The sequence below is a fragment of the Chiroxiphia lanceolata genome, chromosome 3 (assembly GCF_009829145.1).
Source record: "Chiroxiphia lanceolata isolate bChiLan1 chromosome 3, bChiLan1.pri, whole genome shotgun sequence".
NCBI classification, from domain to species: Eukaryota; Metazoa; Chordata; class Aves; order Passeriformes; family Pipridae; genus Chiroxiphia; species Chiroxiphia lanceolata.
The window spans coordinates 60,180,849-60,204,239 of NC_045639.1; the positions used below are offsets into that span (position 1 = coordinate 60,180,849).

The window sequence follows — 23,391 nt, forward strand, 5'->3', positions numbered from 1 at the left end:
TTATGGAGTATATAGTTTCTGTTAGATGATGGTGTTAATAGATGGTGTAGGAAGTACAGCAATATATTCTCATATTTAACCTAGTTAGCATTTAATACACCACCTGAACCAGTATCAGACTACCAGCTCCTGAAACAGCAAATACGGCCTATGCTAGGTGCTACAAAGACACTGTGGGGTCCCAGTTGGCGTAGGGTTCTGCCAGACTTAAAGCCGGACCTCGGCAATGAGACTGGGCTCTTTCTCTGCATCACACTGACACCGTGTGGCTGCTCCGCAGCGGCGGCAGCTGCAGCCGCCTTTTCCTCTGAGTACAAACTTTGCCTCCGTAGGATAAAACGAGACAAGCTCATTATGCTCTTTTTGGTGGTAGATATTTAATGTCTCACTTGAAAAAAATCGTGTGAGTTAGGCGTAGACTTGCTTGGAATACAGGAAATCTTTCTTATTTTCTCAAAGTGTATTAAACTACACAGCTCTGCCTGAGCACCATGGATTACTTAGATATATGAAATACACTTTGTGCATCATTGTTACCTGTATTAAAGATGCAGAAAATAAAACCCAAGCATGCGGTTAAAATTCCTCTGGAATCAGCTTGCAAGTCACAGGATGAGGCCTCACTGATCTCCTTTCTCTTCTGCTTTGGGCTGTTGCCATGCTTTGAACTGGCAGCGGGCAGCAGAACAGGAGACATTGCAAACCCTCCCTGGGCAGCGTCTGACTTCCCAATAGCAACCATCCTGGAAGAACAGATTACTGTAATATGACACAATACATCTCAGTAATTGTTACCACAAGGTACCTGATAAAATAATCCATAAGGAGGCTTTATGAATTAAAGAAAATAATAAAGAAGAGTATATTTTAATTGTCTTCCTTTTTATATTGCACACTTCTTAAAAACTATCCAATGCCCCAAGGTTCAAGTTTTAGGATGAGTAGAACTTGCTTCTCCTCCTCTGGGTACAGATTCTCACATAGGTTTTGGGATCTGTCAGAAGTCCATGACATTATCTTACACACTTATACCTCTTTTTTTTTTTTTTTTTTTACATTTGAATAATTATGTTACAATAAGCTTTTAAGTTAAGTTGTTGAAAGGGACAATTTCCTTCCTGACTTCTTCAACATGCATAGACAATGAGTCACACGCATTTTGTGTAGGTTTGGTCTCCTAAACAGGTCTTTGAGTCTGATGCTCTGAATTTAACCCAAACCTACTGTAAAAAAATTCTGATCCATCTCTGTACTTGAGACCCAATTACTGTGTAATGGATTTGAACATACAAATGGGCCAGAGGGCTGCTGTGCCTTGTTCTTGCATGCTTTGTGCTGCAGCTGACCCCCCAGCCAAATTGTGGAGCAGAGCCTGGTACATGGACAGCTACACTACTTAGATTCAAAAAAGTGGTAAGAAATGCTGTATGTTTGTTAGGTACATACATTTCCTTCATAAGTAAAGATGTTTTCTACAACTCATTTGAATAACATCTTTATTCAATATTAGCAATGACGGACTGGCCATTCTTAGTCACTCAGAACCAGAGATTCATCTGAGATTTCTTTTCCTTACTCTGCTCCTTAACAGCACTATGTACTTCATCTGCATGAGCAAAGAACAGAGACTTTTTAGAGATATGTTTCATCAGATCACCTTTCCCAGGTGAACAACTTTTAACAAGGGGTCTTCACAGAACTTCAGACCTATGGCAGTGTTTTCTTAACTAACCAGGCTGGAAATGCTCAGTAAGTCTCAGACCTGGCACAGGACCCAGAGACCTTGAGATACCAGTACCACTAGGTCAGGCAGGTGTCAGAAAAACCTCTTCACTCTCCTAGTGTAAACCCCCTTCTTGGAAAGGAAGGTGTCTTGTGGATAGCCCAACTTTGTGCTCACCATCAGCCTGGTCCTAACTGACCAATTTCTTCAGATTGTAAATCTCTACCGAGAGTTACATCCTGTAACTACTTGTGCACAAGTATTGCTCTCACACTGCTGGTTTGAGAATCCAGGTTAGCAAACATTTCCTTACATAGTTTTCTTTACACGGAAATTCTTCTGCTCCTTTTTTTTAATGTTAAGGTAGCGGCTCAGCTAAGCAGGTCTAAAAACATGCTCAGGTTAACTTCTTTCCTGAGCATGATATTCCCCACATAAGTATTTTGCACTGTGATTCAGCCTTAACACTGATGTTCTAGCTGTTTTTAGGATGGTTTTGAAATTCTTATTGTACACACACCCTAACAAAACCATTAGCTACATAAAGTGTCACCTCTTATACCGTCAATATCTGCTATATATTACATCTGAGAAAACCGTCTTCCAATGAGAGAGCTAAAATCAAGATGGGACTTCAGGAAACTGTTTGCCATTTACCAAGTCCTCAAAATTTCTCTAACAGTGGGAATTATTTCTTTTTTACACATTTATCCAAGTCCTTTGGGCCAAAACAGTCTTTTGATTATTGGCTTTTTCTCTTTTAAGAAGCCATGTGATTTTCACAACAAATAGACCTATTCCACCCAACTCCCAAAGCACTACCCATTTTTTGATGCCCTTTCAGTAATAGAATATTTGCACTCTTGCTGAAATATTTACAGCTCTGTCATTTTTGTGGACTCTGATATTAAGCTCCACATGACTTTTTCTTTTAGGTAGGGCTTTTTCTTGTAATAATTTGGGTTCACCATCATGTGTTTGATAACAAAAATGTTCATCTTTCAAAAGCTTTATTCTAGCATGGATGATTTTTTGGCAAATTGTCATTGTGAAGGATTCAGTGTGGATGTTGCGGGAATCTCCACACTTCCTATATTCAAGGAGCTACAGGTCAAGAAGCTACATGAAACCAAGTGTTGAATCTGAGCAGATGTCATCAGCTGTTCTCCCAGAGCTACAGCTCTGCTTTCTTCCTCAAGGTGTTTTCTGATCTTCCCAGGTTTGAACTCTTCTCTACTCCATGTGAAAAGCATATCAAAGTCCTGTTCTCTGAAACTTGAGATCTGCAGCTAATTTTGTTGACTTAATGAAAACAGTCTTTACCACCCAGCCTATTAGCTGACTTTCCTCTGAAGTCATAAGCATTCATTGTCGTAATACCAACCCACCTGTCCCATTTCCCATTTGTATCAGGCTATCTTGGCTGCAATTTGTTCTGATCTTGCAGCATATGGGGGCAGGGACTCTGGAGTCATGCTTTTATTGGTTTTGGTTTTCTTTTCTTTTTTTTTTTTTTTTGCAGAAAGCTATGGACAACCAGGTTTATATTAAGCTCCAAGATGACATCCATTTCTGCAAGACATCCCAAGAACAATTGTTTTCCCCAGTGATTAAGTGGTTGATACAGAATCATACTGCATTTCTGCTCTGCTGAAGCCAGCAGTGGAAGTTAGCAATGCACATTTTACGTGAGTTTAGATCACTTGCATAAGAAAGTGCTAACATCTGTAGTGTAATTAGTTCTACTGGCATGTTTGATACACAGGATATACAGAATTTATATGACAAAATTCCTCAGTGATAGAAAGTCATAGCATAATGTTCTTTTGCAGCATTTTGATTCATTGCACCTCATTAATTCAGGCTTCCCCATGATCTCATCTCTAAAAGTTGTACTGGGTTAGCTAATTACAAGAGTGGGAAGTACTTCATAAGAAGCCTAGGAAAGCCTATTATTTTTCATGTGGTTTACCTGGATTTCTGCTCTCCTGGGGACATATTTCATTAGAAAATGTACACTGAGCAAAAGAGATTGTTAACCAGTTATCCCAGATCAGGCCAGAAGAGGGCCAGATATCACCAGCAAGTGCAGCTATGTTCACTATTTTTTCAAAGTAAAATGTACCCATACATGATTATCAAACTGCATTTCCATAAGCAATTTATTTTGAACAGGAGAAGCAAGTGTACATCATTCCTTTCTCTGGTGTAAAAAGGCTAAGTGCAATTTTAGACCTAGTTACAGCACTGTAACAAAGAGCATTATTAATTTTTTATAGTGGGCTGTGCCATCTTCTGCAGCCAGAAGGTGCAAGATTTAAAAATTAATTCATCGTCCTTAAGAAGCACGCTTTTTGCCACACAGAAATTCTAAGCTCTGGCACAGATACAGGATGGCAAACTTAAGGCATCCAGCACAGGGATTTGAAGAGACATAAATAAATTCTGTCAAGGTGCAGAGAGACTGGTGCTGAAGTGCAGTTTTACCGGGGTGCCCTGGATGCAGAGACTCCTACCAACTAGATTGGAAGTTAGTAAATGTGACGCATATCTACAAGAAGGGTTGGAAGGAGGATCCAGGGATCGACATACCTGTCAGCCTGACCCTGGTGCCAGGGAAGGTCATGGAGCAGATCATCTGAGTGATGATGGTACATACAGAACAACCAGAGGATCAGGCCCAGTTAGCATGGGTTTATGAAAGGCAGATCCTTCCTGACCAACCTGGCCTTTTATGACAAGGGGACTTGCCCAGTGGAGGAGGGAAAGGTTGTGGATATATTCTACCTAAACTTAGTAAAACTTTTGACATTATTTTCCACAGCATTCTCTTGGAGAAATTGGCTGCTCATGGCTTGGACAGGCGTACTGTTCACTGGGTGAAAAACTGGCTGGACAGCTGAGCCCAGAGAGTAGTGGTGAATGGAGTTACACCCAGGTGGCAGTCAGTCATGAGTGGGGTTTCCCCGGGCTCGGTACTGGGACCAGTCCAGTTTAACGTCTTCATTGATGACTTGCATGAGGGGACTCGGAGTCAGTTCACAGATGACACCAGGCTGAGCAGGAGTGTTGATCTGCTGGAGTGCAGGAAGACTCTGCAGAGGGATTTGGACAGGCTGGATTTGATGGGCCAAGGCCAATTGTATGAGGTTCAATAACGTGAAGTGCTGGGTCCTGGACTTAGGTCACAACAACCCCATGTAATCCTCCAGTCTTAGGGCAGAGTGGCTGGAAAGTTACCTGATGGAAAAGGATGTGGAGGTGCTGATCAACAGTGGGTGAACATGAGCCAGGAGTGTGTCCAGGTGGCCAAGAAGGCCAAGGGTGTCCTGGCCTGTATCAGCAGTAGTGTGGCCAGCAGGACTAGGGCAGTGATCAGCACCCTGTATTCAGCACTGGTGAGGCCATGTCTTGAATCCTGTGTCCAGTTCTGGGCTCCTCACTGCAAGACACACACTGAGTTGCTGAAGTGTGTCCAGAGAAGGGCAATGAAGCTGGTGATGAGTCTGAAGCACAAGTCTTATGACAAGCATGTGAGGGAGCTGGGGTTGTTTAGCCTGGAGAAAAGAAGGCTCAGAGGTGACCTTATTGCTCTCTACAACTACCTGAAAGGAGGTTGTAGCCAGATAGGTGTTGGTCTCTTCTCCCAAGTAACAAGTGACAGGATGAGAGGAAAACAGCCTCAAGCTGAACCAGGGGAAGTTTAATTTGGATATTGGAAAAATTTCTTCACTGAGAGGGTTGTCAATCACCAGAACAGGCTGCCCAGGGAAGTGGCTGGATCACCATCCTTGGAGCTATTTAGAAGACATGGATGTGGCACTTAGTGACATGGTTTCATAGTGGACTTGGCAGTGTTGGGTTACTGGTCTTAGATCTTAGAGATCTTTTCCAACCTGAATAATTCTATAATTCTATGACTTTCAGCCATGCATATGTGTCTTATGGACATGACCAAATGGCAATTCTGCTGTCTTCTGATCGGGGGAGATCAGTGCAGAGGTTTGGGGTGACTCAAAATACTTCCATTCCCCTGTATTTGTTTTACTTTGGTAAACTAAAAATAGGAAGGACTAAACCTGCAATAAATGGCAACACAAATATAACACATGTTGTGGCTGAGGAGAAGTACAATAATTTGCAATGGTATCCTCCAAAATCTGTTGCCAGGCTTCCATAATTATTCCACGTTTGTCCATGGTCTCCATAGCAGCCTTTCCTGAGACTTGAGGCCGGTGTGATGACTCACAGTGGTTCACTGAAGGACTCAACTTATTTCCAAAGGAGTCTGAGTCACAGAATGCCAAACCTGGATTGGTTTCCCGTAATATAGAGGTTCCCAAGCTATGGCAGACATACCACTCATGGTACACAAGCCACCTCAGCGTGGTGCTCCAAAACTTCCCAGACAGTGCCACAGGGTATACAAGAGTAAGCAGGAGATGTTGCTGCTGCTGGCAAACAAACAAAATTCTTTGGAAACTTCTGCTTTAGTAAGTTGCTGAACTCATACTGACTCTGTCCCTCTACTCCTCAGAAGGGTAAAAACAGTTTACCACAGCACAGTAGTAAAAGCACTGAATATAGACTTTGTCATGAGCCCTGGGCTGGTTTCCTGAACTCATTAGTGGTGCCACTGTGGGCACAGTGTTACAGCAGCTGCCCTGCAACCTGCAGCAGAAGTTTCTCACAGTGCTCTCACACCTGAGCATCCACTCCGGAGTAGTACAATGGGTAACTCATCCTGGCACACATACCTCCTTAGCAACAGGTTTGAGCTTTGCAGCAGATTTTGGAAGAAGGGAAGTCAGAAATGCAATCTTTCCTCCTAGATGACTATCCTAACCACAGGCACAGATTTAGGCTTTCCTTTATATTCCTTTTTGTCTTCTGGTCCCCATGAATCTCATTTTCCTGGAAAAGTGGGTGTTCTCCCATGCAACAGAGAGCAGGCTCCTCCCAGCTTGCCAAGTACGGTTTATAACCTGATATTTAAAGGGATAATTTTGTACTTTGAATCTCCTCAGACTAAGGAAAGGCGGGAGCCCAGGCCACCCACTCACTGGATGACACAGGGCAGCCTCTGGAAGGTGCTCTTAGCAGATGCCTGTTGTGTACTAGGCTGGACACTGTGGTTTAGTGGATGCTGGCTGTGTCAAGAAGAGATGTACCAGAACAGGCCTATCTGAAACACAGGCAGTTAGATATTGCTTCATTTTATTAAAACACGTTGGATCCTGAGGCAAATAAGAGTAAGAAACGCATAACACATTAGTAAAGCAAATTACCTCACAGTTACTGATGGCAGCAACCAGTGATATATCTGTGCTACCTGAATACCTCTGAAGGCACAACTCCACATACATTTTTTTCAGCAGCAAAACCATCCCAAGGTGTCCTCTTCTCCACTGCTCACTCCTACCTCACCGTCCCAGAGCTATCAGCTTCTCAGGTACATTAAGGCTTGCTTGCCTGCCTTTCATGACTTATTTCATTCCCTAACCAGTCCACTCCACTGCTTAACTCATCCCACAGTTAGACAGCCCATACCTACAATGGATGTTCCTTATTATAACTTCAAGTCATCTTTCTTTTCTCTCTATGTGACAGCATAATGTCACAAGGACCAGATTAGCTCTGTCTACCCTGGAACAATCTTTAACACGTGTGAAGGCTCCTACCACCCCTCTCCTCAGACATCCTTTCCTTTTCCTAAGAAAATATCATTGCTTAGGAGATAGATACAGACCAGCACCTTCCCTGCTGTTGGTGGGCATCAGCTGCAGACTACAGCAGCTCCTGGTGCCATCCCTGGGAAGGTCTGGTGACACATGACACTGCTAGGCACATCCAGACCGATGACCTGTATTCTGTCCCTCCATTGTCTTTTTTTACCTGAAAGAAGGCCAGGCTACACAACAAAGTAGCAGTTACATTGAATAACACTGACGGTCAAGTCACAACACTGTTGCTATGACACCTTCCAACTTTACCTACTGAGAAGGCTTATCGGAGCTCTGATACAATATATCAGCTGAAACAGGAAACATTTTACATCCAAATGGACAAAGCTGTAGGCTTTTTTTCAGAAATGAGTTTGATGGTGGCTGTAGCATTGCTCCTTAAGGCCCACTGGCCTTCTAGAACACAACCGAGTATCTGCCATCCTGGGGTATCACCAGCTGCTGGATATCAGGACTAGCACTAGCATTTACTCATGTGCTCTGATACCATCCTTATAAATGTTTTTGAAAATCAAAGATGAAGAAATTAAATGAGCAAAACTACTTACACTAAGATTAAATCAGGGTAACTCTCTTCCTTGTCAAGTTGACTTGTCAATTTCTGACAAAGCCATATCCCAAACCTCTCGATGACCATAGTGGCTTTCACAACTGCTTTTCATTCCAAAATCCTCCCTGGGTCAAACCAGTAGTCATCTGCTTGAAGCCTATCCTCTTCCCTTTTTACCCAGGAGCTAGGCTAGCCCTGCCTTTTAATTGAAACTGGCATCACTTCACTTTCTCAAGATGTCAACATCTCTTCCATTTGCATTCAAGAGACAATACCAGTTCTAGAAAAAAAAAAAAGAGATTAGTCTTTGGCAATCTTTCTCCTACCTTTCCCTTCCAATAATGAATGTAACTAATATTCCAGCTGGAGAAGTTATCTACAAATCACAGAGCAAGGATTGAAGCAACTCCCTTTCCATACCCAAAAAATAATGTGAAATAGTGCTCTGTATCTGCACCAGTCAGTAGCATTTGGTACAGAAAGGGTCATGAACAGCATACTACTTCTGACGGTTTTATTGGTCACAGGCAATGTTACAAAGCAGTTACATTGAATAATGCTGTCACAGTCCTATCATAATGTGAGGTTGCTACAACACATTTGGATTTCACACAGTGAAACTATTTTAGGAAAAAGAAAATCATACTCATAACATAAGATCAAGAAAATATATTTGGTTAAAAGAAAACTGGTCCCAGAATTTCAGCCCACTCAAACTGAAGTTAATGGAAAAGCTTCCTCTGACTTCACCAGGTTCTGAATCCAGCTTTCAACATGCCCTGACCAAGCTGTAAGGTAAAATGTCTCTCTGCTCAGTCACAGGCTCTTCCTTCTTCTGACATGCTTGTGCGTGCTGTGTTTTCTTCTTTTTAAGTGAGAACAACATAAATGCGTAATTGACTATGCCAAATTTCATACATAACAGAGCCAATGTTGGGTCATTTAGAGAGTGGGAGAATTACAAAGGTAATAGCATGTGTACTGGAAAAGCAGGGAATTCCTACACTCCTGAGTGCCTGTAGCAGCTGTTTGTGTAGCCTGAAAGTTTCCAAGAAAGCTCATTACATGGTTCTTCAGAGTTTGCATCTCTGACATTGTCTCTGCATTCAAAAATGGGATTTCAAAATCACAGCTGACAAAATTATGTACCAAACTAAGAAACACATCTTTGCTTCAATAAAGTGAAATCTTTTAATCAAATTCAAGTTCAGTTTGAAATAAGATAATTATTTCTAGGAGCTCAGAAATATCCCTGAATCAATTTCTTTTAATTTACAGGTGACTTGATGCATCCTATAACGTTCTGAGGATGCATGTACAACATGCAAATTGTGCATCAAATTCGCTGCTGGTGTTGGAGCCACCAGAGGGCACCGACATGCCAAGGCTTCCCAGCTCATGGAATTCCTGTAGCCAGGAGGCTTTTCCGTGCCGTGGAAGTTTTAGTTACCGGTCTTACTAACCGAACTACAGCTTCTTGCACCATAATGCTGCATTATTTTGTGAGACCCAAAACTCAGAATGTAATTCACGCTTCAAGGAAAACTGCAATGAGAAGTGCTGTTGTTCAGATTTCAATGGTCACAAAGAATGTAGTTCTTTACCAGAACTGTATTTACTAATCATCTGTATTTTTAAAGTAGCATATTGATCATAACCCATGCTTTATGAATTTCTCCCTCTCCAGTGCATATCAAAGATAACATTTGTGTTCATGTCTCAGACCATGATGACCAAACGCTGTTAGCATAATAATGGACAAGGTTCTACCACATCCAAGTGGGAATGACAGGAGCTGCCATCCTATGTCACAACCATAGTCCATCAGGAGTCCCTGAGATACAAATATGGCACCCACTCTCCTCCCTACTGGCATTTTGGTCAAGAGTTCTCAATAAATGTTCCAGCTTATTTTAAAAAAAATGTTTTCATTAATTAAAAACAGTCTATTTACAAATCAGTTGTGAAATGGATAATAACATTCCATAGGAAAAATCAGACTGACTCAAAAGTTGGTAAATATGTTTTTAACTGTAAAATCTCAGATACTGGCTGGTTTCTGTCTTGATAGAAGCTGAGTCCCGTAATTAATTCTATATCTCTAATCCGAGCTGTATGAAATTTCATTCTCTCTTCAACCCACATGGACTCAGACTTGCCATCCTATTGGGACAGAGGAGGAAAAAAAAAAAAAAAGGGCTGTAAAAATTTTTCCTGATATACATTTAAACTATTAACAAAAGAAATTTTGATGTTTTATAAAGACAGAAAGCAGTAACTGTTGGCAAACATCTAACAAACAGAGTGTGCAGGATTATAAAAATTTAGAAGCTTGTCTGAATTCAGTACTTGCTGTTACTTCCTCAAGTATACAAAACTTGTAGCTACACCAGATCTAACCACCATCGCTTTGCTAAAACCATTTCTGAGAGCTGTGCCTGACTTGAGTAGTGACTTCTGTAACCCCTTGCTGCTGGATAGGTCTATACACTTTCCACACTTCTTTTCTCGTGTATATGGAGTGGAGCTATGTGCATTCCCATCACAATACCAAGGTACCTGAACTAGAAGCAACCAGTACTCTTCAGGAACATCTGTGTTTTCTTCTGGGAATGCATATGCCTTCGCACTGACCTTTCATTGTGGGTGACTCCCCCTAGAAGCTCTTTATCCTTCTCAGCTGTTGACTGGATAGGTGCATTACAGAAGTCTATGTATATATCACATTGATGGTCTTGGTATACTCTGACCACCCTGCTAGCTCAAAGTTTTGCTTGTTGACCAGGGAACTTTTATTTTCACATCTGATCATACATAGAGACTTTAACATCATTCTGTCTACAAAAATATTGTCTTCTCTCTCAAGATGATCATGATAGGCTGTACCATTCTTACAGGCTTTAAGTAGTTAATCACCATATCCAAGCAAAACAAGCTCAAGCTTGACTTCAGATGTTCATGGGGACTGAAGAGACTACTTACTGCACAGCTTTCACTGTTGTCTTCTCTGTGAGGTACAATGAAAGACAAGGCATCTAGAGACCCTTCACACTCTAGAGGAGTTTCAGAAGTATTTTTACAGCTAGTCAGCACAATGAAGAAGTGGGATGGGACTAGAACTTCTGAATTACCAGGGTATCTGAAATAGAAAAGATCTTTCTCTAAATCCACCAAATCATACTTGCACAAAGAACAAATGACAGCAATCAGCTGTATTCTGGTATATCAATTTTAGCAATTCACCTATTTTTCCCAAAGAAAGATTAGATCTGGAAGGAAAACTCCACATTACTATTCTGCAAATCAAGTTTGTCTTGCAGGCTGATTTAAGTAACAAGTTTGATGAGATATGACAAACTGATTTGTCATAAAAATGTGTAAAACTGAAGAGCTGATGAAGAGTTCAGCTCAAGCCCATCCGCCTGCTGGCTTGAACCAATTTTGCTAAGTAGCATAACTCACAACTTGTAGTGGAACACTGCCAGCTCAGGAAGTGTCAACCATTCCACTAGGGATAAGTCCTTGTCTCATCCTCTCCTAGAGGCAATGTCCTAAGTTTTCAGGCTAGCAGACATTCTTGCACAGGAAACAGCTTCTCTTACACTTCACCTTCAGGTTTTAGGATGACACATTTTGGAGGTGCATTTTCTTTTTGTACTTGTTGCTTCTTTCTTAACTTTTCTGCATCTGCTTAGAGCCATTTGTCTGTCTCTCTGAACTGATATAACCTGACAAGGGCCCATCTCCACAAGATTTCTCTCAAAAGAGAGATACTTGTTAGACCACTTTTGATACTTTTAGACCACTAATGGGAGGAAGAAACATAGGATTAGAATGGGAAAGGTTCTCACCTTTTCAACTTTTCTGGGGTATCATAGAGCCCATCAGAATCATAATCAAACACAGGACCACTGACTACATTGACACCATTCCTGGCTGCAGCATATTCAGGTAGCAGGTATTGATGGAAGTAGTTCCATAACACTGAAACACAGTAATAGAAGAGTGAAATAGTCTCCAAGATAGAAGCTGCTAATACAACTCTGTAAAGTATTCAGTGGAGTATAAACTGACATATAAGCTAGGAAAATAATAAATTCTATAGGTGTTTAGTTTATGAAGGTTGCATCTAACTGGGCAGCAGCATGGACTGCAGTATCTCCTGGCGTTGTGGTTTCACAGTCACCCTACCCACAAACCTGACTGAGGCATAGTGGTGCTGCTCCCTTGTGGCCTTGGCTTTTTCCTTGGAAACAAAATCATGGAGAGACTAGAGGAGGAAAGGCCAGAGAAGACCATGCCCGCCTGTGTCTTGCCTCACTATCAAGTTGGCCTGGCTAGCTTGTACACCCACGCCTATAAGCTGGTAAGTATCTAACCTATATAATATTTTAATTACAATTAACATTTGAACAATATTCCATTACAAAACAGGATATCTCTTTTGTCCAGAAGTGCCTTCTTTTTCACCCCAGGAATATGCTTTATCTCTCTCAGACAGCCATCTCACATTCCTTCTCTCCCAGGAAAGCCCAGGTCTTCATAACTTTTCTACTAGTGACATGAATATTTTCATGTTTCCTTAGTAACTGAGAGCATAAAATGCAACTTAATATAACTCCCATAACTATATATGGTATCTGGATTCTCTAGAACAGATTTGATATAAACTCCTGCTTAGGTGCATAGGAAAATGCAAAAAAAATGTTAGAGATCAAATGAAGACACACTGTGCTCCCATGTAATGAGCCAGTTGATTAGGAATCATTAGCTCACAACAGTGGGCCTTTTTCACAAGGATGATAATCCTACTTCAAGGAACTTTTGACTGAGGTATACAGTCGCAAGAAGTCTTATTTAACAGAGGCAGCTTAACCAGAGAACATTTGCACGGTTTGGAAGCAATCAAAAAAATCAGCAGTCTTTCTTATATTCAACTGTGCACTTAAAATGTGCATACAAATAAAATACCTTTAAATGCAGGATACATTGGCACAATGTTGCTGGTAAGCAAAGCATCATAGTGAGGGTTCTTTGCATCTGTCATAAAATCTGAAGCAAAAAAAGGCAATTAATTACTTGGATTTGTTACTTGAAACTTGCATTCTCATAACATTAAGATGGAGCTGACCTAACTTCACTTTCCAAACCTGATGTGGGTCTAAGTGCTAACTTCAGTACATACTGGATTCCACCGAAAATAAATTATCTTAGTAGCAGCAGCAATTTCACTTCTGAGATATACAGTTGGTGAATTTTTGTGGGATTTAAAAATATCAGAATAGGCTTCTGAATTGTGAGGAAGGGAATAAAATTCACAATCACCAGACCAACCACCCTGACTGCAGAATCTATGACTAAAGATAGGAGCTCTACTGGAACTCTGCAAATTACGTTTGACGCAGATGTTTAAATAACCTACTACTTGGTACTCTACGTGGTAAAGAGAAAAGGCTTCCAAATCACATCAGTGACAGTTCACAAACAATTTATCCACTTCTAAAGACCTAAGTATTTTGTAATATATTTGAGAATCAGACCTATGTTCCTCAGACCAATGCTGAATTTCTACACTAATGACCACATATGGCACATAACAGTATATTTCAAACAGAAAATAAACTTATCAAGGCAGTTTTTTACTTTATGAAACATCCCTACATTTTACGTTGGGTAGTTCTAACTAACACCTGTCATACTAAGTGAATTTGCAATTTACTGGCTTGCTAGACTTTACTCGATCTTTATATGTTCCTTCCAATTTCTTCTAGGAGATGCCTGTTTAGAAACCTGATAAGTTTCAAAACTTCTGGGAAGTACTAAGTAACCTTGGACAATCCATTGGATTTAAGTGGTTAAAATGTTTTTCTTTTTCTCATATGCTGAAGTGAACTGCAACAACTCTGATTCATTATCAAGAACATCTACAAAACACTATATCTGCTACATTACAAATTATTTAAACGAGATAAACTATATAATGAAGGCAACCTACTTGGAGGAGTAAGAAAACTGTAAGTGAGGTGAGGATGATTGTTATAAAACAAACATGTCTGGTTATGGTTCTGTGAAATACGAACATCTTTGTGTAAACAGCTGGAGGTATTTTCTGTAGCAGAAACCCATTTGTCCTGTTGAACAAGAAGAAAGTATCATTGTTAAAAGATGACTTACAATAATTCTCTTGTTATGAGTGACTGCAGAACTCTAAATATTTAGCTGCAACTGCCTTTACCGGTGTGAAGGGACTTAAGCAAGACTCAAGAATTTTTCCTCTTCTGTCAGTGGAAAACAAGCCCTTCCACCCACTTCATATATCTTGGAATTGAAGTGAACAGAACGGCAGGATTTTAGCCAAATTGAGAATAACATCTTCCAAAAGAGAATCTAGAGGTGTCCATTAGACACCTGATTTACAGTAAATGTACTTGTTCATTCAGGTTAGAAATCAGAGACACAAACAGATGTGTGGGTCACTTGTTACAGTAACTGGTTGCTTCATGACACTAACCTCAAAATATTTAGGATCAAGCAAACCTTGACAGAGTTTAGCTAAATTTAATTATAACAGTCATTATTTAAAACCTATAATCAAACTTAAAAGCATCCTCTACTATCCTAATTCCTTCTAAGCATGATATGGCTTCTAATTTTCCTCAGAATAGGAAAGGTCAAGTTGAAAAATCTTCCATTCACCAGATTAGTGCTCTGCATCAACAGGTGTATCTTAGCATAGGTTTCAGGACAGCAAAGACCTGATTTATTTCCACCTCTTTTTTGCCCCAAGCAGGATTATATTGTGAGAGAAGGATCATATCAGGGCATAAACAGTTCAAGACAGTCCAGAGATTACTTTTTCAAAAGGATCTGGCCACATTACAAACACTAAGACCAGGAAACCTATGTTGAGACCACAGTTTCAGGATAGCACTGACAGACTGCTATAGCAGACGTATACTGCCAAGCAGTAAGCCAGTGCAGACTCACAGGGGTTCTATATCAATGCCATTGGACTCCTCACTTCCTGGTGGATCTGCTCACTCTGGAGGCAAAACTGTTACACTCTGAGAAATGAAAAAGAGTCAAAGCCAATCCTTCTCAGCATAGTGAAGTGAAGAAAAACTCTCACAAAGTTCCTCTTTATATCTCATGTGGTTTGACTTAGTTCTCTGGGAGGTAATATTACAGAATCATTGAGGTTGGAAAACACCTCTAGGATCATCAAGTCCAACTTTTGACCAATCACCACCTTGTCAACCACACCATGGCACTAAGTGTCACATCCAGTCATTTCTTGACCACCTTCAGGGATGGTGACTCCACCACCATGGTGACTCATAGCACACATGGATCTAAGGAGCATTCAGGAATAACTGACATTCAAGCATTTTACTTCTCAAGGTTGCTACAAACCTTTCTTCATATACTTACATCTTTGCTAACAGTGTACGCGCTCCACAGAGACATCCTGTAGTCCTTGCTGTATCCACTCACATAGCGGGAATGGTAAAGGAGGCAGTAATTATGTCTTTTCTGCAGAACCCTGGGCCGTCCGTAGGGTAAAGCAAGTTTCTCTGTCTTCTTAACTGCAACAGAAATAGTGCTTATTACTTTTCAATTAATACTGGTTGTTAAGTATCTTCATCTTTTATACACCTTTAATTTTAAATTGCCAAACAAACAGAAATCACAGTAATGGAACAAAAAAATTCATTCTTATATCAAAGGCACAGTTTCTGTTATAAGGCAAAGGTGACAAAGGCAGTATAATGCAATCATTTAAACTTACGCTGCACAAATAAAGCTTATATTTAAACCAAAACATTTTGCCATCTAAAATAGGAGGTTAATCTAAGTTGCAAAGTTAAAGTCTTTGTTGACTTTCTGTTTCAATTTAAATATATAATGTGAGATCTGCTTCTATGCAACATTTAGATGAGAGAGAAACCAGTTCTGGTGATTTGAAGTTATTACTTTAGTAGAAACCATAAAGTCATATGTAAAAGTGACATTTAAAGGACTAAGAAATACAATGATCTAAACAAACAATACAGTGAAGCTGGCTGGATTTTCAAATGTATTTTCATTAAAAGTATGCTGCCACTATGATATCAGTATTTGCATTGATTTCTTATCAGGTATTTCCACTTACACCACTTTAGCTTCCCATTCTGGAATGCTCATTACTTCAATGCTGGAAAAGTCAAAAGTATCAGATTATACATATGCCATAAAGACACATGTATAAGGACACACATTTATTTGAGAACAAATTGTTCAGTAGGACTGTATTCAAAAACATTGGAACCATAGAATGATTTGGGTTGGAAGAGACCATAAAAATCATCTAGTTCCAACCCTGCTGTCAAGGGCGGGGACACCCTTCACTAGACCAAGTTGTTCAAAGCCTCATCCAGCCTGGCCTTGAACACTTCCAGGGATGGGGCATCCAAAAATTCTCCAGACAGGACTATAGATCCAATGGGTATTTCAAAGAATTTTTACATCATTTACATAAGAGTTCCTCAGAAGTTTAAAAAATAAAAATTTAACAAAAAAATTTATTAGCCATCAAATATTTTATAACTTATATTATTATCATCTAAAGTTCTTACCTTCTGCTTCAGTGAGATTTAAACGCTGATTAAAATCCCTTATTGGCAAGCCCTATAATTATAAAGCAAAAGCAGTGAGATTCTACAAAGTATTCTACAAAGCATACCTTGAGTTGGTATTACACTTAAAGTACTGCATGTAACTTCTGTCTTGTAAGTCACACGTATACAGAACTGACTGACATGTACTGAAGAGGAGCAACAGGGAATTTGCAGAAACCAATGTGGTTTGCATTTGTCTGCATCTACAGACTTGAAAACCACAGGCCAAACACAGAACAGAAATTTCAACATAACTAAGTGAAGTGAGCAAGAACTGAATGCTTTCCCCATCAAGCTTCTGTGACATTTTTCCATGCTCTTCAGAGGTGAATGTTACTTTATATAAGCAAATTGCAAAAATTAATACACAAATACAGGCTGGCACCTGCTAACCCCAAGCAAGATTTGATTTTGAAATGAATAGTAAAGGACTGTGAAACATATCTTGAGAATGCAGAGCTTACTCTTTGAATACAACAGAGACTTCTGCCTCCACGACTTTCACCATTTCAGTACTTACTGCTGTCCTGCAGGAGCAGCCAAGGCTCACTGAAAAGGCTCTTTGTCCCACCACAGAGCATTCAGAAGGATGGTTTGTTTCTTTGGGATGGTGGGGGGTATAAACAGGGTTCCTTAATAGATGGTTTAGGCGTCCATGAGTTCCATTGTTTGGGGCTGGTTTCAAATCAAGCAAATCTATGAAAGAATTCAAGTGATATTAGCAGAAGGAGAAAGATTGTGATAGTTGATTGTATTGTGCTTAGAAGTATGGATGAATCAATAAAGCTGCACTTCTTGCTGCTAACAACACCCAACAAGGAAAGCAATGTAACCTCTTTAAGAGGGATCATGCATGTTTTTAATTAGGGTTCAGGACAGTATTAGTCTGCTTATAAGTCTGCTTAAGTTCCCTCAATTAATTTTATATCAGAAAGTTTACATGCTGCCTTTTATACATCCTATTCTTCTAATGCTTTCTGTACAGAATGGAGGAAATCTAAACACCAATGAGTGCACTTAAAACATCTGATCTGTCACTGAACTCACTTCAGTGTAAGTACTCTACCCCTTCCATACAGCATACACAGAACAGCTCAGGGAGGCACAAGACAGTATTTCAATATCAACCATGATATGAGAAGACAGAAAAGCATACAAGGTTGAGAGAGACATGTTTGTTTCCTATTCCAGCAAACAATTTAAACACACAGTTTAAATACAGTACACTTGAATATTGCCACTGATCTCAAGCATTTGCCATGCTCCCATTAAGTGTTTTCTGGATCAAACCCTTTGGTAATACTTTGTCTCTCATAGATGCAGTACAGGTTCTAACAAGAGAGGGAAGTAGACAGGAAACAGTAGTATTCCTCAAGGGGAATAAACAAACAGAAAGTGGTAGATGTAGTGATAGACTTTTGGAGAAACATAATGAAGAAGGGACAAAGCAACGAGGAGTAACAGTAACATTGTTACTGTTAGAGGGAGGAAAAAGGGGCCGCAACACATCTAATTTTTAGAAAAAAACACCACTTCTCTGGTGCAGTGTGGTCTGCATGGTGTTAGAAAATAAAGTGAAAAAAAAAGAAAAATCTAAATTTTATCTGAATTAAAAACCTGTTTAAATTAAGGAACTAAAATTAAAAATATGGTAAAGTGAAAAAGAAGAAAACACATGACAAAATACAAGGAACCTGCAAAAAAAGGTGTGACTGATGTAGGCTTTCTGGAAATGAGCTGCCTGGCTGCTGCACCCATACCCATTACTCTGCTTGTTCTGCCTGAATAAGGTCACCTGAGTGATTAATCCGATAAAGCCTCTAGTTAGATATGAGAGAGAAATATCCCTTCTTCTTGATGGTGGAGAGATTGTGAAGTAGCCAGTTTTAGTAGTGGCGAGTCAAAGTGTCAGCTCTGGAGCAGCCAGAGGAATACACAGATCAATGGAAAAGAGACACACAAGGTGGCCTGACCAGGAGATCCTAAACTGCTGTTAGTCATTTAGAGATAGACCTTTCTCAGAAAAACAACAGCTTTTTATTTGTGAAAGTCAGCAGCAAGTCTTAAGGACGAGTTTCTAAGGACACTTAAAAATCTGTTACTAAAAGATTTACAATGCCCAAAAGATATCCCATTTTACTGAACAAAAATGACCCTCATCCATTGTACTTACCACACAATAAATTATATACTTCAATGTTTTCAAATGGATCAACTTGAGTACGAAACTTGAATCCTGGTCCAAAACCAATAAAGATAGCCTAGGATTTACAGAGAAAAGTATAGTGGAATTCTGTTTAAGACAAGTTGAAATGGAAAGTATCTTCATAATCAGAGAGCATTTTCTTCCAAGAACTTAATCTTTACTTTACCAACATAGGTCAGATCAAGTCAAAAGCATAAGTTTTTCTTTTAAACAAGTAGATGTATAAGAATAACTTTTAAAAGTAGTAAAAGAGTATTAGGAAACCCAATTCTGTTTCATTGCCTTTAGCCATTTATGAAGACCCTTGCTCTACTCTGCTTTTGAAGAAGTTAGTCATATTCTTAAATGCTTTAAGAGATTTAATGGAAATGTTGATCCAAAATAACCATCACATTTCATGTCCTGTAAACAATTTGGAAGCTTTTAACTTAAGGCTATAAAAACATCTGTTGGTAGCAATGTTTTAAGTGGTTTAAGCAATGAAAAGGTCATAGGCTTTTACGCCTGGTTTGCAGCTGTTCTTTCTTCTTGCACCATTTCCTGAGCTGTACTGGACCTGAGCCAGGAACACAGCCAGCTCAAAAACTTTTCTGGTTCTTTTCCTGCTGGCTCTTTTCCTTCTGGTTCAATTCGCCAACCTACTTGACACTGCAGCCATGTAAAGCTTACACTAGCATACAGTAGGGTTTGCTGCGTGAATAAGAACAAGGAGAGAAGGGCAACAAATACTTTACTCAACTGCTGCCAAAAATAAAACTTATCCTGAGATATTCAGTTTATTTTTTAGTGAAATGAAACAGATTATACCCATCTGTGGCACCAAGATACTGAATGAGTGATGGATGCTTTACTCTCTATAGCATCTCCCAGGGTAAGATTTCCAAGCTTTTTGCAAAAAATGCAATTGTCTCAGATTTCACAGAAGTTAAAAACTCAACTCTACCAGCTTTTTTCGAGATTAAAGCATAATGCAGGGCGTCATTCTGCAACTATTGATACTAAAATCTGTAGGCTAATAATTTACTCAACAAGCCTAATTTGAACTAGGTGAGGTAGGGACATGCTACCTCCTTTCTCTTAATTTTGGTAATTACAGAGTATGAAATCTATGCTGTTATAATGTTAGCCACAATAAGGACAAATTATATCTGTCTTAAGACCTGTTAGGGATGCTATGAACTGACAACCCCAAGTGCCAGCAAAACATTCGAATAAGCATACTGAAAAAATTTACACAGTTCAACTGTATCAGAGAGAGGCAATATATTAAACTGTTATTTGGCATCACATAGCCTTGCTGGTTGAAACCCATTACTAGATACACTATCAACAGGTTTTCCATTGTCAAATCAGGGAAGAAGAATAGGCCTGGAAGGGTAAATCGATACAAAATTAACACCATTTTGGCTAACATGTTTTATGGCTGTTTTCTAAAAACAGTTTAATGCCAACACCATATAATTCTACAACACAGGAAAAGAAGGTTTTTAAGAGAAATCTCTGTGTTACATGGACTATGCAGGTCTTTTCATAAAACCTGTTTGCAACAATTTTCTCTCTTTACAGATGTGTTTACACATATTCACTGTAATAATTCCAAGTACCTCACAACTGTTTGTGAATTCTATCCTGAAAATAGCTTTCTGAAATCAAGAGTATTGCCTTTCACTTTATTGATAGCAGAAACTAAAGCAGGGATAGGTTAAGTGACTTCCTCAAATCAGATGAAACTAAGAATCTGATTTCACATTTTCCTATGATCTCTTCCCATTTGTCATTAAAGAGAAGAATTTCAGGACTTTCCTTATTTTATGACCAACATGCTTTCTCCTCAACAGACTACCTCAAAACAGTGATACACATTCTATCATGACAGAGTAGAATTACAGAGCTGGAAGATAATTTAGTCAACTTTTTAAAAGCCGAAATCAAAAGTAATTATGTTATTTCTGAAAGATGCTCATCTGACCAGTTTTTAGGTAGTGCCTGTCATAAAAGTTCCACAGACTTCCAGGGCAAACTAATGTACTCATTAATGGTTTAAAAGAAAGTTTTCTAATAACCAAATGAGCTCTTCTTTATTGCAGTTTTTTTTTTCTTACAGCCTACAGTTGTACAGAATCAAACAGTAGTGTTTAGAATTAATAACGAATTATATTAAGATAAACATCATGATAGTTTCACAAGTAGTAGGAGACTATCCAGTGCAATAATTCTATACCTCTGTACTAGAGAAGGTAATAAACATTCAAATGGTTTTTAGATTCAAAGAATCACAGAATATGCTGAGTTGGAAGGGACCCACAAGGATCATCGAGTCCAACTCTCAGCCCTGCACAGGATAAGTCACTCAGGGACAAAAAGAATTTTCCACGAACTAAGATGCATTAATGATTTAAAAAAGTAAAATAAAAACAAAACCACACACAACACAAAACCAAAACAAAACCTCTACTGTAATACTGGAATTTTTGAACATTGAAGTCATCCATACAAATAGCATAGCTCTCAACAACAGCAGGGACAGAGTGGAAAAACAAATTCACTAAGTTATAAGTGACAAAAAATTCAATATCCTATCTCAAAGCTGTTTATCAAAAAGGTGTGAGCAAGAAAATCTTATGCGTGTCCTAACAACAGAGCTGAACTTTATCCTGAAATCAAGAGTATTGCCTTTCACTTTATTGATAGCAGAAACTAAAGCAGGGATAGGTTAAGTGACTTCCTCAAATCAGATGAAACTAAGAATCTGATTTCACATTTTCCTATGATCTCTTCCCATTTGTCATTAAAGAGAAGAATTTCAGGACTTTCCTTATTTTATGACCAACATGCTTTCTCCTCAACAGACTACCTCAAAACAGTGATACACATTCTATCATGACAGAGTAGAATTACAGAGCTGGAAGATAATTTAGTCAACTTTTTAAAAGCCGAAATCAAAAGTAATTATGTTATTTCTGAAAGATGCTCATCTGACCAGTTTTTAGGTAGTGCCTGTCATAAAAGTTCCACAGACTTCCAGGGCAAACTAATGTACTCATTAATGGTTTAAAAGAAAGTTTTCTAATAACCAAATGAGCTCTTCTTTATTGCAGTTTAAGCCTGTTACTTCTATTCTTAGGCAACCCAGAAATCAAATGAACTCTAGGTTTGCAGACCAGGAAACTGACTGGCTAAGCAACGACTTCCCTTGCAAGTGTCTGAGTGACACAGTGGACAGCAAGGCAAATCTGAGCCAGCAGCACACCTTGGCAGCAGAGCATCCTGCACTGTACAAACAGAAGCTCAGCCAGCAGACTGAGGGAAGGGATTATCCCTTTCTATTCAGCATTTCTTTAGACTACATCAGGATACTGCACCTTCAACATAAGAATGACATCAATAAACAATCATCATAAATTCAGGGGAGGACCCCCAAGGTGGCTGGGGGCTGAAGTCCTTGTCTTGCAAAGTGGAACAGGGCTTATTCAGCACAGAGAAGAGACTGCTTCAGGCAGACTCAGAAGCAGTCCTCCAGTACATACAACAAGGTCATCGAGGAGGAAGAGCCGTGCTCTTCAGTGCTACTCAGCAAGGGACAGAGATACACCAGGCAAACTGAAAGAAGAAGGGTTCTGGATGGCAATAACTAAACACATTTATAACAGGAGGATAGTTAGGCAGTGGAATGTGTTGGTTAGAAGCTGTGGAGCCTCTGCTCTTGGTAACTTCAAAGACACAGCTTCATAAAGCCCTGAGTAACCTGGTCTGATCTGAGAGCTGACTCTGTTTTGAGTTGGATGTGAGACTAGAGACCTCCTGAGCTCCCTTACAATCTGAATTCTCTTAAGATCTACAATTATTTTATTTGATGATTTGATAAGTTCTCTTTTCCTGCTTTTAATGTTACAACAAAACAACTAGTCATACCTTTATACTCTTACTGGCAGAGCAAGATCTCTGGGCTAAATCCTGTTGGGTTTTGACCAATTCTTACAACAATGGAATCCCACCCTCTGTAGGTTACCTAGCAATATTAATCCCATAATTGCTTGATTTCTTTTAATTACAGATGGAATAACGCCACAGATCTTTGAAAAAATAATCCCAACACCCAGCAAATACAACATCTGGAAATAGGAGCCAAAAAATAAGAGCTAACACAAATTTAAATCTCACCTGCATACTGGGGAAGCGATTGTCTGAGCCATGGAATCCACCTGTGCAGCTTTTAATCTCAAATGGTTTTCTATTAAAAATACACAGTTTATATAACTCACACTTTATAAATCATATTGGTCTAAAACACATTCAGTGATGCCTTGTTTACTTCTCTATTTAAAGATTTTTAGAGGATCATCCATAGGGAATAAGAAGTCTTAAAGCTCTGGAAGACAATACCCTTAAAATCAGAATGGTAGTTTTCTCTGCAAATATTATCCCTTTGGAATTCTCATGTGCCCATCAGAGTCATTTGAAGTCAAATAGCACATGACATATGAACAAAATACTTGAATATTTGTTCTCAG

General features: G+C 39.3%; 1 protein-coding gene across 4 annotated transcripts in view; it reads right to left on the bottom strand.

The window, feature by feature from the left end:
- The window catches only part of LOC116783681 (ectonucleotide pyrophosphatase/phosphodiesterase family member 1-like), a 69,917-nt gene that overhangs the window by 6,727 nt on the left and 39,799 nt on the right, over nt 1-23,391 (bottom strand). For 3 of the 4 annotated variants that reach the window (XM_032681410.1, XM_032681411.1, XM_032681412.1), the window contains 10 exons: nt 23,042-23,111; nt 18,848-18,935; nt 17,195-17,370; nt 16,633-16,684; nt 15,449-15,603; nt 14,013-14,148; nt 12,989-13,069; nt 11,869-12,001; nt 11,000-11,156; nt 8,518-10,180 (listed from right to left, as the gene is read on the bottom strand). In XM_032681410.1, coding sequence (XP_032537301.1) covers nt 10,013-10,180; nt 11,000-11,156; nt 11,869-12,001; nt 12,989-13,069; nt 14,013-14,148; nt 15,449-15,603; nt 16,633-16,684; nt 17,195-17,370; nt 18,848-18,935; nt 23,042-23,111 — 1,216 coding nt within the window. In that variant the 3' untranslated portion in view covers nt 8,518-10,012. Of the gene's footprint in view, nt 1-7,179; nt 7,187-8,517; nt 10,181-10,999; nt 11,157-11,868; nt 12,002-12,988; nt 13,070-14,012; nt 14,149-15,448; nt 15,604-16,632; nt 16,685-17,194; nt 17,371-18,847; nt 18,936-23,041; nt 23,112-23,391 lie in introns of those variants that run through there. The other variant, XR_004355792.1, reaches the window with a different exon arrangement.